Source organism: Chironomus tepperi, unplaced genomic scaffold (genome assembly GCF_022539635.2).
Source record: "Chironomus tepperi strain 1889 unplaced genomic scaffold, CSIRO-AGI_Ctep_v1 contig_85, whole genome shotgun sequence".
In the NCBI taxonomy this organism is placed as follows: domain Eukaryota; kingdom Metazoa; phylum Arthropoda; class Insecta; order Diptera; family Chironomidae; genus Chironomus; species Chironomus tepperi.
In genome coordinates, this window is record NW_027226207.1 from 9,144,900 (window position 1) to 9,161,639 (window position 16,740).

The 16,740-nt window shown below is 27.4% G+C and overlaps 1 protein-coding gene across 4 annotated transcripts in view; it reads left to right on the forward strand.

The window, feature by feature from the left end:
• Window positions 1-16,740, forward strand: part of fru (sex determination protein fruitless) — a 194,346-nt gene that overhangs the window by 153,448 nt on the left and 24,158 nt on the right. Inside the window, exon 7 of one of the 4 annotated variants that reach the window (XM_070634608.1) lies at window positions 13,566-16,413. The exons of the other annotated variants lie outside the window; for them this stretch is intronic. Coding sequence (XP_070490709.1) covers window positions 13,566-13,927 — 362 coding nt within the window. The 3' untranslated portion in view covers window positions 13,928-16,413. Of the gene's footprint in view, window positions 1-13,565; window positions 16,414-16,740 lie in introns of those variants that run through there. 4 annotated transcript variants of the gene reach the window in all.

A 16,740-nucleotide genomic window follows, 5' to 3' on the forward strand; every position in this document is an offset into this window, starting at 1 on the left:
TATTATTTCTCATTTATTCTTTTTAACTTTTATTACTTTTTTTTTATATAATATATTTACATCGTAAAAGAATCAATACCTGAAATAGACAAAAAAAAAATCACATAAGATGATAAGATAATTAAATTTAAATTTTTTCAAAAAAAGGCGAGTAGCAAGCCCACTCTGATTTTTTTTGAAAAGACCAAAAACCATTTAAATCAATTGATGAATAATAGATAATATAATAATATATTTTACTTACTCATATTTCTTATACATAATTTTTATAATTAAAATACTATTTTTTTGAACAAACCATAAACAAAAAAATTTGACAAAAAAAAATATAAGCAATTCAATTAATTTCAATTCTTTTTTTTAAAAAAAAATAATTAATTAAAAATGCCACGCCACGCAAATTTTCAAAATCATGTCATGGATCCAAACATAATCAAACTTAATTGAAATTTTATTTAAAATTTCAATTTCATGTTTGAATTTTATGTTTGATCAAATTTATTTTTGAGGATAGGATTTACTTTTAAAAAAATATAGAAATGAAATAATTATCACAGATTTGAAAATAGAAGTTTAAAATAACCTAAAAAAAATTTCTTTTTTTAAATTAACTTTTTTTTTAAGAAAAAAAAAAAGATTCCAAAATTTAATTTTCATTTTTTTATTTTCGTTGATTATGAAAATTATTGCGCTAAAAAAAAGTCAAATCACAAAAAATTTCACAATAGTTAAAATGTGTTGACGCAAATCTTTAGATTGCTTATGCTACTACTTTTTTTTACTATATTTCTTATTAATTAAGATGGAAATTAGATGCTGTGGGTTAATTTTTTTCGGGACTGATTCGGACCGCTTGATTAGCAAATATGTGAATTTTATTGAGTAAGTGTTAATCAATATGGGAAAATGTATATTTTTGTGGGTGTGGTAAATTTGCATATCTGGCAATTTCCAATGTCATACAGTAAATTGTACAGCTGGATTTATCTAGATAGAAAGTGACAATATTTGGACTGAATTGTAGATTGAAGTTTGAGACGTGGGTTATTGTATTTTTTGGGTATTTGATTTTTGCTGCATATTGTCCAATATCAGAGACTTATCGTTATGTTTTCGAGCAGGACTTTTAATGATTTTTCAAGTTAATCCAACTTTTTCGAAAGAGATTGTTGACTATTTTCGTAATTTTGAATCAAATTGAAGACTTTGGAATTAGAATAAAAGTTTAGATGTCCTTAATGAACTCTATCAAATCCTAATGTAATCCATTTGGTACTTGACCAGTTCCTTCAACATTGTACATAGGTGTTACATTTAGGAAGAGCTTTTGAAGCACAAAAAAAAATTTGCAGGATTCAAAAATGTCTTTTGATTAAAATATGTGGAAATTTCATTCATAATTTGCCTTTTTGCAACCTTACAAGCCTCAAATTGACATATTTAAAAGAGCCAAACAGTTTCCATTTTTCGGTGTCTTTCAAGTGGACGAATATTGATTTTGACACAGCATTGACTGTTGTGCGGACAACATTTTAACTAGTATCAATGAATAAAGTTAATGAAGTCGTCAAAAGGTTTCAATTTTCTCAAAAAATCCACATCTACACAGAAGTCAATGGTTTTATTGCATTTCTGAACAACTTTATTTCCTAATTATTGAAATTTTTAAAAAAATCTTACTCTAAAATTTTTTTAGAACCTAAATCTGTGAAATTTATGCATCAAAATATTCTCAAAATTCTATAATTACGAGAACAATAAAAAAATTAATTTCTCAGCATCCAATTTCCATCTTAACGCTTCTCCACTACTATTTTTTTTTTATTTACCAAACTCTCCAATAAATAAATACTTTGCATGCATTTACTGCTTACTTAATAATAAAAAATTCCAAACAAATCCATTTACAGAGGTAAAATTTATGCAGTCTGTGGATGATTGTCTCGACTTTGATTGAATAGAATTGTGGTTTAATTGACATGTTTTAGGTGAAGTTCTGATTGATAAATGCTGAAATGTTGTAGACATGGATGAATCAGATTGACAGGATAATAAGACTCGAGTAAACCTAAAATACGTTTTAACTCGTTATAGGCAAGTTAATGACAAGTTCTAACGGGTTTTTGTCTATTTTTATGGAAAAAGCGACATTTTCTTTATAATGGTTACTAAATGACTCCCTATGGACTACAAAGAAGCTGCCAAAAGGCTGTCAATGGACCAGCTAGTGGTTTTTAAGTGGCTTCCAAGTGTTTAACTAGGAAATCAATTAGTAGCTGTTTATCAGTTGATAAAATGGTTTCTAAAATGTTAGAAGCTGACAATTGATCACAAATTAGCTGCTAAGCTGCTGATTATGACAGTTTATGTCGCTTGGCCTTCAGTATCCTGTCCTTTTGATTCTCAGTGTAAGCAACATTTCAATCCATGTCAATTTAGAACTGAGCTTCATATTGCATGAAGTTGCATATTTCAAGAATCATAGCCATGAATCTTAATTGATATACTAACTTAATAAGTACAAAAACATAAAATCAACAACCTAAGCTAAGTGCTTGCGTGTAAATTGCTCAAATCTTAAGCACTACACAAGATTATCTACCAATAAATCATATACTCGAGATAATCCACAACTTGCATAAATTTCATTTCCGTTCTGCACGCATGTACATTTTCTATAATTACACCTTTGGTTACAAGACCGTAACAACTAAAAATCTTGATATTTAATTAAATTTTTTTTATAGTTTTTATAATTTTTTTGAATTATTTTTGTTCCGTACTTTTTTATACTTTTTTTTTTTTGTTTTGCATAAAAAAAACCTTGTAAATATTTTTCAATGTTCAGACATGAAAATTTTGTTTTTAGTAAAAAAAAAAAGAAAAAAAAAACCAAAAAAAAATATGATAAAAAAATTATAATAGAGAAAAATCATTAATTCATTTACTTATAACATGTAATTTTAAACGTGAGAACAAAAACCAGTAGAATAAAAAAAACTTTATTTTTGAATCGATAAAAAAAACCGAAAAAAAAATTGATGCTTAATGTGGATGATGTCAAAAAAAAAATTAAGTTATGACGTGATATGTCCAGTATGAATAGTATCATATAGATGAGATATAGTTTGTCGAATGTGATCCTCCAACAACCAGGCACTTTGTCACTAAAAAATATACCAATTTCTAATCCAATTCGATTTGTGTGATTGAGATCAATTGGACGTCCCTAATTCGATAATTCACAAAATAATGAAAATTTTTTGAATGAAATTATTAAAAAATTCAAAAATTTTATAATTTTTTTTTTACCGGGGGTGATAATTTTTTGGACAATTTGAATTTTGCAATGGAATCAAAATTTTTGGAACTAAAAAAATTCTCAGCCCTGAAAAATTCTAATAGAGAATTTGCCTCAAAACCTTAATTTTTTGTCCTTTTTTGAGTTGATTTTTTTTAATTATTTTAAATTATAATAAAATATATCCCAATTGGCATATTCGGGTGGAAACTGTACGTTACATATTTTTACTTACCATTTTTAGTTTTATTAGCTATAATCAGAACATATAATAATCACTAGATGAGATAAATGAGTAGATGTCGCATTTTAATGAATTTATAGATGAACTTTTTTTTATTATTTTTTTGTTCCTTTATGATTTTCATAAATATATATACCTATATATACATTACATATCAATATATGATGCCGCCACTAGTCCACAAAAATATATATATAAAATAATATTTAGTTAATGCCTTTAAGTCCCCCCCAACCACCAAACCCCTCATTTTTCTCAATTTTAAATTCATTAAAAGTTGTAACTTGCCGTACATAAATTACTGAAATACAAAACTTTTTTTATGATCGTGAATTGAATGGTTAAGCATTACTTCGATTATAATCTTTGCTTTACGGTTAGTTGGTGCGCCTGATAATTATTGCATATTATATGATGTATAATGCAAGGAAAGTTTAACTAGTCGTATAATTTTCTGCGCACATTAATTTTTTAATGATGGACTTTTTTATACTTTTTTTTTGAGATGGGAGAATTAAGATAAGAAATATTGTTTGTGTCTACACACTAATGTTCAACTGTCTATGGTGTCTTGCATACTTAATTATGAAGGTTTACACGTTTGTTAGTCAAGTTAGTCATTGCAGTGGGCGAGAATTGGAAATAATGAAGTAAATTGTTGTAGACGTTTAGGTTGAAGCTATAAAGTAAACATGGCATTATAGCGATCATTTAAGCTTTGAGACATATTTTAGTGACTATTGCAAGGAATTGCTTTTAAATGACTATGTGCGACTCAATATACTTTGTTGCATCGATCTATAAATGTATAGATATCCATAAAAGCTCCAAAGACAAACGTATTCTGCAATAGAAAGTCATTTTAGGGATGATGCTCCGTAGTCAAAGTTCATTTATTCCATCAGAATTAGAATTCAAAATAATTTCCATTAATAGCTTATTAATTGGTTATAAAAGCTTCTACCATGGAGTTTAAACTTTTATCCTATATCAAAAATACTGTTTGTGAATTTTTACAGTAACTCCTCATACAGATGATGTGTACGACGTGTAAAATTGTTAAGAATCAGTTTAGGAATCAGAAAATTGAACAATCCTCAAAATAGTCTTGTTAGTAATGTGAAATAACTACTATAAAGACGTAAAAATTCGGGATAAATACCACAAAATTACAGAGATCATGAAAATTTTAAATATGTAAGGCTGACTAGAAAAGAACGATTGAGTTAGTTTCAATTACCATATACCCCATACTTTAGCGTATTGTCAAAATCATGGCGACTTGATTGCCATCCAGACGACTAAATTGTTCTACTTGGATGAGACATCCGAAAATCATTCGTCAAATTAGGGTTTTCAATTCCAGGATTGATTTGTATGAAATTCCGGATTGAATCATGAAATAACATATATTTTGATCCATGGATTGAAAACCCTACGTCAAATACACTAGGTATTGTCCACATCAACTAAAAATTGTATTTTTTGGAATGATTCTTAAATTCAATACCAATTCAACAACTTACATGTATAAATTAATATTCAACTGGATTATGCTAAAAGCTAGTGTTGTGATCATGCTTCAGATCATCAAGGTAAGTTCCTCCATTGCTATATCGATTGCCAATTAAATGAACAATTCTTAATGCAAAAATGCTGCATATTAAACCAAGAAATTTCAGTAATTTATGTGAATTTTTACTAGAAAAATCATCAAAATTTGCATCAGTAGACTTATATGTCCATAGTATTGAACGCATACCAACTACAACTTTTAATGAATCGCAAGCTTGAGAAGAATGAGTTGAGATTAAATTCGGAACTGATTAAAATCCAAAAAATAATAAAAAATCAAAAATATAAACCCTTCATTTTTCTGTTTATATAATGAACTTAGAGCATATTAATCTATATATTTTTTGATTAGGTAGAAAAATACTTTTGTTAATAAATGTTAGTGCATCCCCAAAAAAAAAATAATATATAAAAAAAAAATTAAACATTCCAGACAAAAATTCCTTCTGAAAGTCAACATTGCCTTAATACATATTTACCTTTTAGAATAAATGCGATAGATTTTATAGTTTTTTTTTGTGTATTTTTATATATGATAGATGATCCTTAAATTCATGATATGGAATTTGACCAATAGCCAAGTTTTTTAAGTTTTTTTCTTTTTTTTAATTCCAAAATTGCCAATTTTTTTCTTTAAAACAAAAAAGTTTTTGAAAGCAGAAATTAACTCGTCAAATTGTTTTAATTTCATTATTATTAAAAAAAAGTTTAAAAAAAATAAATTCAAAATCCAAAAATTTTTAATTTTATTTCCCAATTTTAAAAAAACCAAAAAAAAATTTTAAATTCTTAAAAAATTGAGAAAATTTGTGTGGTGAGTCGATTCGTGACGCCATATGTGCCTGTGTTGTTGCAGGTGATCGAAGTAGCATGACATATCATCCGATGGCGTCACGCGGTCACCACGTTAATGCAGGCAGTAATTTTTTGGGAGGTCCATACGGAAATCACAGTGGCATAATACAGAATTTTTTAACAAACGGACAAACAACTCGGGTTAGTACAGGGTCAACACGTCGTGATCATAACATTGACTATTCAGCATTATTTGTTCAACTTTCCGGTACATTTCCAACATTATATCGATGCGTCAGTTGTCATAAAACGGTGTCTAATCGATGGCACCATGCAAATATACATCGTCCACAAAAGCATGAATGTCCTGATTGTCATCAAATCTTTACGCGACGTGATAACATGAAAGCACATCGTAAAGTTAAACACGCTTTTTGAAACGATATTTATCGTCAACTTGTACATATGTGATCAACGTATATTTATTGAGATATATACATAAATATATATATATATATAGAAAATTGTTATAATTATTATCATTATATATACATATTATTATTACTTAGTACTTACTTACTACCTATTAGTGACAAATAATTTAAAAACACATAAAAACACAAGAAAACTTAATGAGACGATTTTCTGTGACTGTGAAACATTTTTGTTAAGTATTTCAAGGGTGAGCTTTGAATATTTGATGGATGTTCTGTTTTTGAGTGGGGTAAAGTCATATTCATGCAAAGATGTCTTCAAACTTTCTGTACTAGCTTCACTATTATATCAATAAATACGAAAGAATCTGAAATAAGAAAGGATTTTCTACGAATTTAGAGTGTAGAACTCACATCTCAATGTGTCTATATCTCCCTGTATGAATATGATTTTGTCCATTTTATTGGAGAATATGAACAGGATTTATTGGTTTAATAGATAACTAAATTTGGTTTCTTAAATAAGAATTGATGGTTACTTTCATGATTGTATAGGTCAATTGTGATTCATGACCTCTCTAGAATTGAGGTTATGCTTATGAAACAAAACTAAGTTCAGTTACTACAGTTCAAATGAGCGATTAACACTCTGGATTATCTCAAAGACTGAGAAGACGCGACTTAGATAACTCGCCAGTGTTGGACGAGACATCAAAATTGGCCAAAACAGTCCTAACACTCCAATTAAGCTACTTACACGTCATTTTGACATTTGTCGCAAACAAAACGATGAGTTAGAGCCTTAATCAAGGATGTGTGCTGCTCGGATCGTTGATTGTCTAACAATAATACATTTAAATTAAGTTAAAGCATAACTCAGGCTTGAATGATAAATTCGTGAGATCAAGCCCAATGCAAAGTTGTTGTGAGCTTTTGCAGTCACTACTGTCTTTAGACACCAACGCATAGTTATTTTCTAGCTAAAAATTGGCATTCATTTTTAGCTAACGCTATGATTAATACTTAACGATTATCAAAGAGAATTTATTGTATCTTTCCAAAAATCCTTAAAATGTAGTTTTATTAAAGCATCAATCCTATTAAAATAATCTAGACTCTAGAACAATCAATTTACTAGCTCTTAAATCAATAAATCCTTTCACAATCTCAAAAAGAAACAGTCAAATCCAGAAATGATAGCATGTAAAATCCATAAAGGACGAAGAAACTTTAATAAGCAGGATATTTCTTCTCTCTAGACTTTTTAAAGCAAAATATGACATAGAAAAAAAATTGTTTTTCATATTTTGTGTAGCAGGAAATATTCTCCATGAATAAAAAATTAAATTTCCTAGGCTGATGCAACAGATTCACATGATACACACCATGCACGAAAGAGAGAAGAAAATTTTTGATAACAAAAAAAATTTAATAAACAAGGACGTAGACAATATATATTATTATATATATTATGATTATTATCATATATATTTATATTATTAACTTATGATATATGAAAATGGAAGAGATGATGATGATAAAAAACTTTTACAGTAACAGTAGACCAAAGATTTTAATTTAATTTCACCCCAAAAAATGATATAAATATGATGAAAAATAAGGAATAACATACACACGTATACAAGAATTTAAAGTGAAACATGAAACCAAAGAAAAAAAATGATTTTGTTCCTGTTTTTAGCAACAGTAATTGTGTCATATTAAAGAGTTTGAGGATGGGAGAAAATAAAGTAGGTTGTTTACTTTTTGGATGTTTGTAGATGATAATGTCAATATATGGGTAGGTCTGATTATTGAAGATTCTAAAAACTGCAATATCCAATAACTTTATATGAGATATTTTTGGAAATTCTGAGAATTAAAAATGATTGCAGATTCTAACTTAAGTTATATCATTCACTAATCAATCAGGCTATGATTAGATCTAGCTACCCGATCAACACTCTTTGAAATGTTGCAACCACGACGACGAGATGGTAGTATACTTAGAACCAATTGGAAAGAACCGGATTTGCCAAGTGGCAGCCTCTTAGCTCCATATCGGGCTATAACAAGCTATTTTATTTCGAGTAATCACAGTAAGTTCCAATTGAGATTTAACAGGCTACCAGAAATGGACAAAAATATGTTTAGTCTAGTTATAGGCACGGTAATATCTAGTTAATGACAAGTTTTAATGGTTTTCTTGTCCACTCGAGCTACAATTCACAGTAGATTGAAGAGTTTGAATTCTGCGAAGCCTTGCAACTTTTCTTGATAGCTTCGAAGTAATAACATGTGACCAAAAAGCATAAGAACACTTTCACAAAATATCAGAAAATTGTTGTTTTTGACAATATTTAAGATTGAATCTCCATTAAAATCCGCAAGAATCACTTCCTGTCCTAAAAATACATCGATAACATTCATCACAGTGCAATCAGTATTTTTTCGAGGCTTACTATCAACGTGGAAACATGATGGTACATTAGAGACAGGGTTGTCCTATTAAGGATCAATTTTTAATACAATTTATAGAACATAATGGATTGATTCTTTGATTTCTCATAATCCAAATGATTCCGCTAAGGATAAGGCCTTTAATAAGCATAATCCTTCTACATTACCATCTCTGATCAACAAGAAATGTGTGACTCTTCACAGATATGTCTACTTCCTAATAAAAACCACAATTACCACACATAATAAAGCTCCTACCAATTACTAAAGTTCAAGGCTTACAAAATCTTCATCCTAGCAATATCTTGATTAGATTCAACAATAATAATCATGCCTGAATCTAAGTACCATGTTAATATCATGTGATATCTCACATCCAAGTGTTTTCAGGCCTTTCTCTAATACAGCAATCAGTTTAACTGCCACTTTAATCTCTTCCTATACCTCAGACAATGTAGTTTTTAATTAGAAATTCATTTTCCTCTTTACGTAACATTTTTATAAAACTGAATAAGTCGAAGCTGCAACTTAGTATTGATTATAAATAAACTTAACTTAATTAAATTAATAATTTATATCCCATCCATTGCAATGGTCAACAAATTATTCCAATTCTAGTCAAATATATTTCATCTTCTAGTCATTCAAGCTTTATAAAACTTAGTTAAATTTAAATTTTATTGTCAAATCTAATTAAGTTAGGCAACGAGCAACAAATTGAATTATGAAGTAGTTTTTAATTTACTTTCCATGCCAAAAATCCTTAATGATGTTTATTTCTATGTACATTGCACACATACACACACAAAAAAATGTCTCTCGATGTTGTTGTTAAGTCTCTAACTCTCTTCATGGAAGGATTAACTTTGTAATTTATTCAAACACTTCTTACTGTCTTTTTAAAGTTTTTACTACTTCCTGTTTTTTTTGTTAACTTATTGTTTTTCATTATTATTTCATCTGTAAATGTAGCAGTTGAAATGCAATGGTTTAAAATTTAAAATTTAAAGTTTTTTCTTCTTCTTGTTATTGAAATATGGCCGAGACAAGTCGGAGATATTAGTGCTGTAAGAGTAAGTCAACACAATTCGAGGCAAGTTGTAAGTTAAACATTTAGACAGGAACTTTTCGATTTGAGAAAAAGTTTTTCCTCTTTTGTTTACTTTTGTTTTACTTGGACAGTTCAGTGAAGTAAGTTTAAAACTTGCTTCAAGGAGATTGTGTAAATTGCTTTAAGTTAAGATGTGGACAATTGATATAGAAAGTGGTATTTTTGTTTGATTTCAACTGGTTTTTTGAATCTGAATGTTGGTTTGAGTTGGAAAATCAATTTTTCAATTATCTTGAATTTGGACTTGTCTCTGAATAAACAAATTGTCTTTAGTAAAGAAGCTCATTCCTTGTTACACACGGTAGTAAATAATTTTGAATATTACAATTTCGAATTTCTGACTTGAGATAATTTTTCCATACAAAACTCAAAATGATTTAGAGCTCAACAAGTCCATTTTGTCTGAAAATATTAATTAATATGAGAATTCATGTTGATATTGAACATTTAAACCATTGCATTTTAACGCGAAACTTACACACTGAATTAGAAGTGTTTAATTGTGACTAAAACTCTAAGTTTACAATGCTTTTATTATTATTATGAACTAATTGATGTCCCAGTAACTAAAATCTTTGCAAATTAACATAAAGTTATCTGAAGAGTTTGAAAAGGACTCGAATTTAACAAGGAATAGTCGACTCAAATCGACTCGATTTTATGTAATGTTCCATTAGACTTCAACTTCTGGTTATCTGAAAGTAGAGCTCGAAATCGACTCAAATTTTGTTTGATTCTTAAATTCATAAAATTTAAGATTAACTTCAAAATCAGATTCCATCTTCTTCGTAAGTTTTTCCAAAAGTTAGATTAAGAATATCAAAATTACTTCCATTTTGCAAACTCTTCCATTATGTTATATCCCTCAATGTGTTGATTTTCTTTAATTGTTATTCGTTATTGAAAATTTCTATTAATTTTTTAACTACGAAAACTGTTGCATTAAGTTAGAAAATATTTGTAATAAGTGTAGTAGATTTTAATTGAATATTCGTATCGTTTTATGCTCAAAAAAAGTATGTTGACTGTTGCAAATAAAAACCAAATTTTTTAAATTAATTTCAAAGTAAAATCTTTGAGTTTTTTCTGTAAGAAGCTTTTAGTAATAATTACTTGATAGTTGTTTACTTTACTTCCAAACACACACATTGTGGAAATTTGGAAGTAAATCCCAATATTTTCAATAAATAAGAAAATAAAAACATTTTTAGTGAAAAAATAAAGAATTGTAAAGAAAAATTAAAATAAACAATAGATCCCATTCTTCCACGAGAGGAATAAATTTAAACATTTTTTAGATGAAAGATTCCGTTAATTTTTATAAGTAGTTGTTACTTTAAAAAAATTATCGAAGAAAATAGCAATGATATTAGATTTAATTTAGTGAATTACAAGACCCATAGAGTTAATTGTTAATGAAAAGAAAAATGGAATAAAGATTTAGTGATGATATAGCTTGAAATGAGGAAAATTTGAGAAAGTTTTCAAAAAGTGAAATTTGAAAATTTTAAAATTGTCTGAGAAAAAGAAATTGAAGATTGGGTGAGGATTAGAGGGAGTTTGTCTGCTTTTAATTTCAAAAAATTGAGAAAATTTAAAATTTTTATTAAATTTAAAATCGAAATTTGAATTTTATAAAATTGAAAATTATATTTATTTAAAATTAAAATTGAAATTTTAAAAACTAAAAATTGAAATTTCTAAAGTTGAAAATTTGAAATTTTTCAATTTTTAAAAATTTTAATTTGAAAATTTGTTGAAAATTCCAATTTTTAGGATTTGTATTTAAACCAAAATGGCAAAATCTTTAAAAATCTTAATTTTTTGATATTTTTCGACATTTTCTGACTTTGGATCATAACAAATTCGATCCAATTTATGAGAATTCGAGTTAAAATTTAATCAAAAATTCTTAAAAATCAAATGAAAATCTTTAAATTTTTTAAAAAGTATACAAACTTCTCAAAAATCCAACTCAAATCTCAGAAAAGTCGACGAATTTTTCAAATTATTACCCAAATTCAGGAATTAAATGCTCAAAATTGTCTCAATTTATTTAAAATAACTTTTATCTAAAACTCGTTCAAATTAAACGAAATTAAAACAAAAATTTTTGTTAAGAAAAGAATCGAGGAAAATGGAAAGTTTTTTACTTATTAATTAAAATTCATTTACGTTTGTTTCTTGTTTCACAAAAACCTTAATTTATTTTATAAAAAACAAATTAAAATAATAAATGTAATTTACTCTTTTTTGTACAAATTAAGAACTAAAAATTTTTAAGTTTGACTCAGAAAGAAAATAAAAGAACAAAAAAAAGTCTAGTCGAGGACATGAAAAAATTGTTAATGAAATGGATATAAAAAAATTCCTTCTTTTTCGAAAAGCAATTAAATTTTTTAAATTTATTAATATACAGTTATTATAAAGACCGAAATTGTTGATTGAACAGACAAATAAGTTACACATTAAAATACACATTTTTAAAAAAAAATTGAACAACAACAATAATAATAATAATTAAAATAATAACAATAATTTTTTGGTGTTGGTTGGTGAAGTATTTTCTTAACTTTAATTTTTATATATTCGCAAATATTAATCTTTTTTTTTTATTGACAAATTCAAATTTTCTTAAAATTATTCTGTGCATATTTATGAGATTATGTCACATAATGACGCGCAAGTTGTTGATTAATTTTTAATTTTAACAAAAAATTGCAAATTTTTTTTTTCTCTAAAACACAGCAACATTTATTGATTATTGGGGTGGGTTGGTCTTTGAATTTTGATGATGATGTGGGGTCACAAATTGACTAGTTTTAGTGTTAAAATTTGTGAAATTTAAATCAGATTTGGAATTTCGCATATTAAATCGTCTGGAATTTGCTTTACATCAAGCGGAGGTTCTGAAGTGTCAAGTTTCAATCCAAATTGAAACTCACTAGCTTTTTGCTACACACATGTTGCACATCACCGCTCTAAACAATCGAAATTTACGAGATTCTTTTCAAACCTTGCAATTGAAAATGAATTCAAAATTTATTCAAGATATTCATTTGAATTTTGGAACTTTCAATTGCCAAATCAACGTTATTTCAACATTAGTTGCATATTTACTTGAACCATGCTCCTATTTGGAGCCTAAGTTACTACAAAAGCTTTTCTAACTGGCTCTATTGCTTATATTATCACAGATATCCATAGTTATAGTCGAATTTTCCAGATTGTTCTTCCAAGATAGGATCATTAAGCCTATAGGTCCTACTCATTAAGATTTTTCTTCAAAAAACTCTTCGAAATTCCAAAAAATAATTGACAATTTGTGACATCTATCAAAAAACTCAAAATTCAAGACCCTCCACTCCATCTCCTTCAGCTGTCTGTTTATTATTATTATTTCCCTAATTTACTATTTCTTGTTGATGTTTATTGGCTAATTTACTTAATGACACACATAAAATATTTGAATTGCTATGTTTTATGAGTGCAACAACAACAACAACTGTCTCTAAAAAAAATTTCTTTTTTTTATGATTTTAACTCTCAAAAAATACGCAAAAAAATCTCTTTTTTCAAAAAAAAAAAAATTAATTCTCAATTTAATTGGTTGATAAAAAGTCGGGTTTAAATTTAATGTTTCAGGCTCGAAGGCCTGGCATATGCGTTTAACATTTGAACGATTATCGGGAGGATGCAATCTTCATCGCTGTAAGCTTTGTGGAAAAGTTGTGACGCATATTCGTAATCATTATCATGTACACTTTCCCGGACGATTTGAATGCCCATTATGTCGAGCTACATACACAAGAAGTGATAATTTACGGACACATTGTAAATTCAAACATCCAATGTTCAATCCAGATACAAGAAAATTTGAAAATTTAATGAACTCATCAATTGCATCACAAACGGCAGCTATAGCGGCAATTGCAGCTGCAAATTCACTCAATGCTGCCGCATCACTTAATTCGGTCGCACAATCTCAAAATGTAATGCCTGAATGATATAACAGCATACATTGGAATCATTATCCAGACAATAATTCATCTACTAAGGTGATGGAATCATCTAATTTCTATATGGATGAACAAATGAATAGCGGATGTCCACCCTTGTCAGATCTAATGTTTGATTTCATTCGAACATCATGTACCGGTTGAGGTTCGAATACGGAATCAAAATGTTAGTTATTGTCGACTGGATATGATTTTTGGAAATGTACACATGCAAAACAGAACTGTAAAAAAAATAAGTTAAATTAATGAGAATTTCATTGGAATCTCGTGGGATGTTGATGATGATGATAATGATGATGTTGAAGCTGTTAATAAGTTAAATTCACCAGCATTTATTTAGATTTAGTGAATTATACATTAAGTGGATGTTTTGGTTCTGATATTCAGACATGATCAGACTGAATTCTTCATGAAATTTCAAAACTGAAAATCATGAACTTTTTTGAGGTTATCTCATGCCAATATCACTGCCAAGCACCATTAAGTGGCTATTTTTTTGTCTTTTTTAATTCATTTTTCTTTTCAAATTATATTTTTTTTTTATACATTTTTATTTAACTGAAAAGAGAAATTTTTATTTAAAAGTATACAAGAACCTACAAAACATTTTTTTTATATATATAATTTATGATTTTTCCAATCAATTTTCCGTTTTATATATATTTTATATTTTTTTTATGTTACGTAAGAAAACAATTTTCCAATCTCCAATAGTTACAAATTACTAATTTTAAATAAGATTAATGATAACTGTTGAACGACTAATGAATACAATTTTTTCAGTCAAATTGATATGATATTTCTGAGAATTTTTAGTTCAAAAAACAACTCGAATGTGGTGGATGAATGATTGAAGTGGTTGATGCCATTGGTCATTTATATGCTGATGTTTGATGTTATGGAGGGGATGGGGTTGATTTTTGGGAATATTTTCGACATTATTCCTGCTTTTATTGGGTTGAGATGAGTCGATCAAATGAATATTAGCTTGTAATACTCATATGTATAGTCGAACTAATAAGTCTTGGCAAAAATCTACGAAAAACCTTATTTATAAGCCGAAATCCTTTGATTTGTAATCAAAACTACACAATTGGTTAAAATTCTTCAAAATTCAGTCGATTTCTTTGAGAGATAATCTATAAACTGACTATATTAGTCAAATCTTAGCAGCTAAACATTTAAGACGTTCAATTTAAAGTGAGCTTTTAGGAAAACTGAGATTAAAGCTCGTTTAAAACTAGCTTTTTAATTGTGATCAAAAGAGAAAATTAGATTAGAATCAATCTTAACACTCGAAAAACCAGCAATTACAAAATAAATACCAGTACAATGGCTGCTTACTGTATTTAGACAATTTATGACAACAGGGTGTGATTAAGAATACCTCTTGGGACATCGAGCAACACAAATAAAGAATCCCTCATTTTAGAGCTTTTAAAGCTTCGGTAAAGTTCTTTTATTAGCATTAAATGGAAGCTGTCTCCGTATGGTAGCTTTTTGACCATTGTGGCGGAGTCTTAAGATCTTCGTGACAGAGCCTTCTTCACTTACAGCTGACATAGCTTTTCCCAACTGTGAGAATGAAAGCAGGAAATGAAGCAGATTTTCAAAAAAAATCACTTAATTTTTGTTTAAATCCTTCAAATTTTATTCACATTCTAAAAATTGTATTCAATTTAATAAGATTGTAAACCAAATAAGACAATCTCAACTCCAAAACTTTTGACTTAAATGCAGCAGAACTACAGTAAAAACTCATGATATTAAACAAATCAAAATGTTCCCTATCTCAACCCCTCCAACCATAAATCAAGCCGAATATTCGTCCCAACTTTTGATTACTATTTTTATGTTAATTCTAATATAAAAAACTACACCATAAAAATTCTTTCAATTAACAAAAAAATGTTATGTTCAAGACAAACGGAAATTGAAAAAAAGAAGTTAAAAAAAGTGTAACAGATGAGAAAAATTCGAATCAAAAAAATATTTATAAACTGCAAGATAAGAAATAAGAAAAATAAGAAAATCTACAACAAATATCTGATACTAAGAAAAAAAAACTAGCAGAGATTACATAAACCTAAATAGAAACATAAACGTGAATGATAAGTTGAAAAAAAAAAACATAATTGCAATATTTGTAGACGGGCATATTAGAAACATTAGAGATATTTATTACAATTATACACAAGATAATAGGATGAATGAGAATACAACATGTAGCACGTTTTACTGTCACGAAAAACATGTAATAATTTTAAAAAATATATTTTTATTTTTTTTCCTTAACATAATTAATCATTTTATGTGCAATAGAAATGAAACTTGAAGTCAAAAAAAGAATATTTTTTATTATTTTTTTTCTTTAAACGAAAAATGTGAAATTCTTTGTTACCTCCATTAATTTTACCTGACTTTGATTTGATTCGTTGGAACTATTCGATCGAGTTGGTGTTGAGGATGATGGATTTTGGGATGTTTTTGATTAAAATTCAATGAAATTTTGACATTTTTCAATTTTGAAATTTAAAAAGTTCATTCTAAATTTATTTTAAATTTTAAAAAGTTTTAAGAACTTTTAAGAATTTTTAGAATTTTTTTGAATTTTTTAGAATTTTTCATAAATTTTGAAGAACTTTTAAGAATTTTTAAAAATTTCAAAATAATTAAAAATGTTGAAATTTTCATTCAAAATCAATTCTTAAAAGTTTTGAACCTTTTTAAAATTTTAAAATAATTGAATTCAAAACATTTTGACAATTCTTGAACTTTTTGCAATTTTTTAAAAAAATATT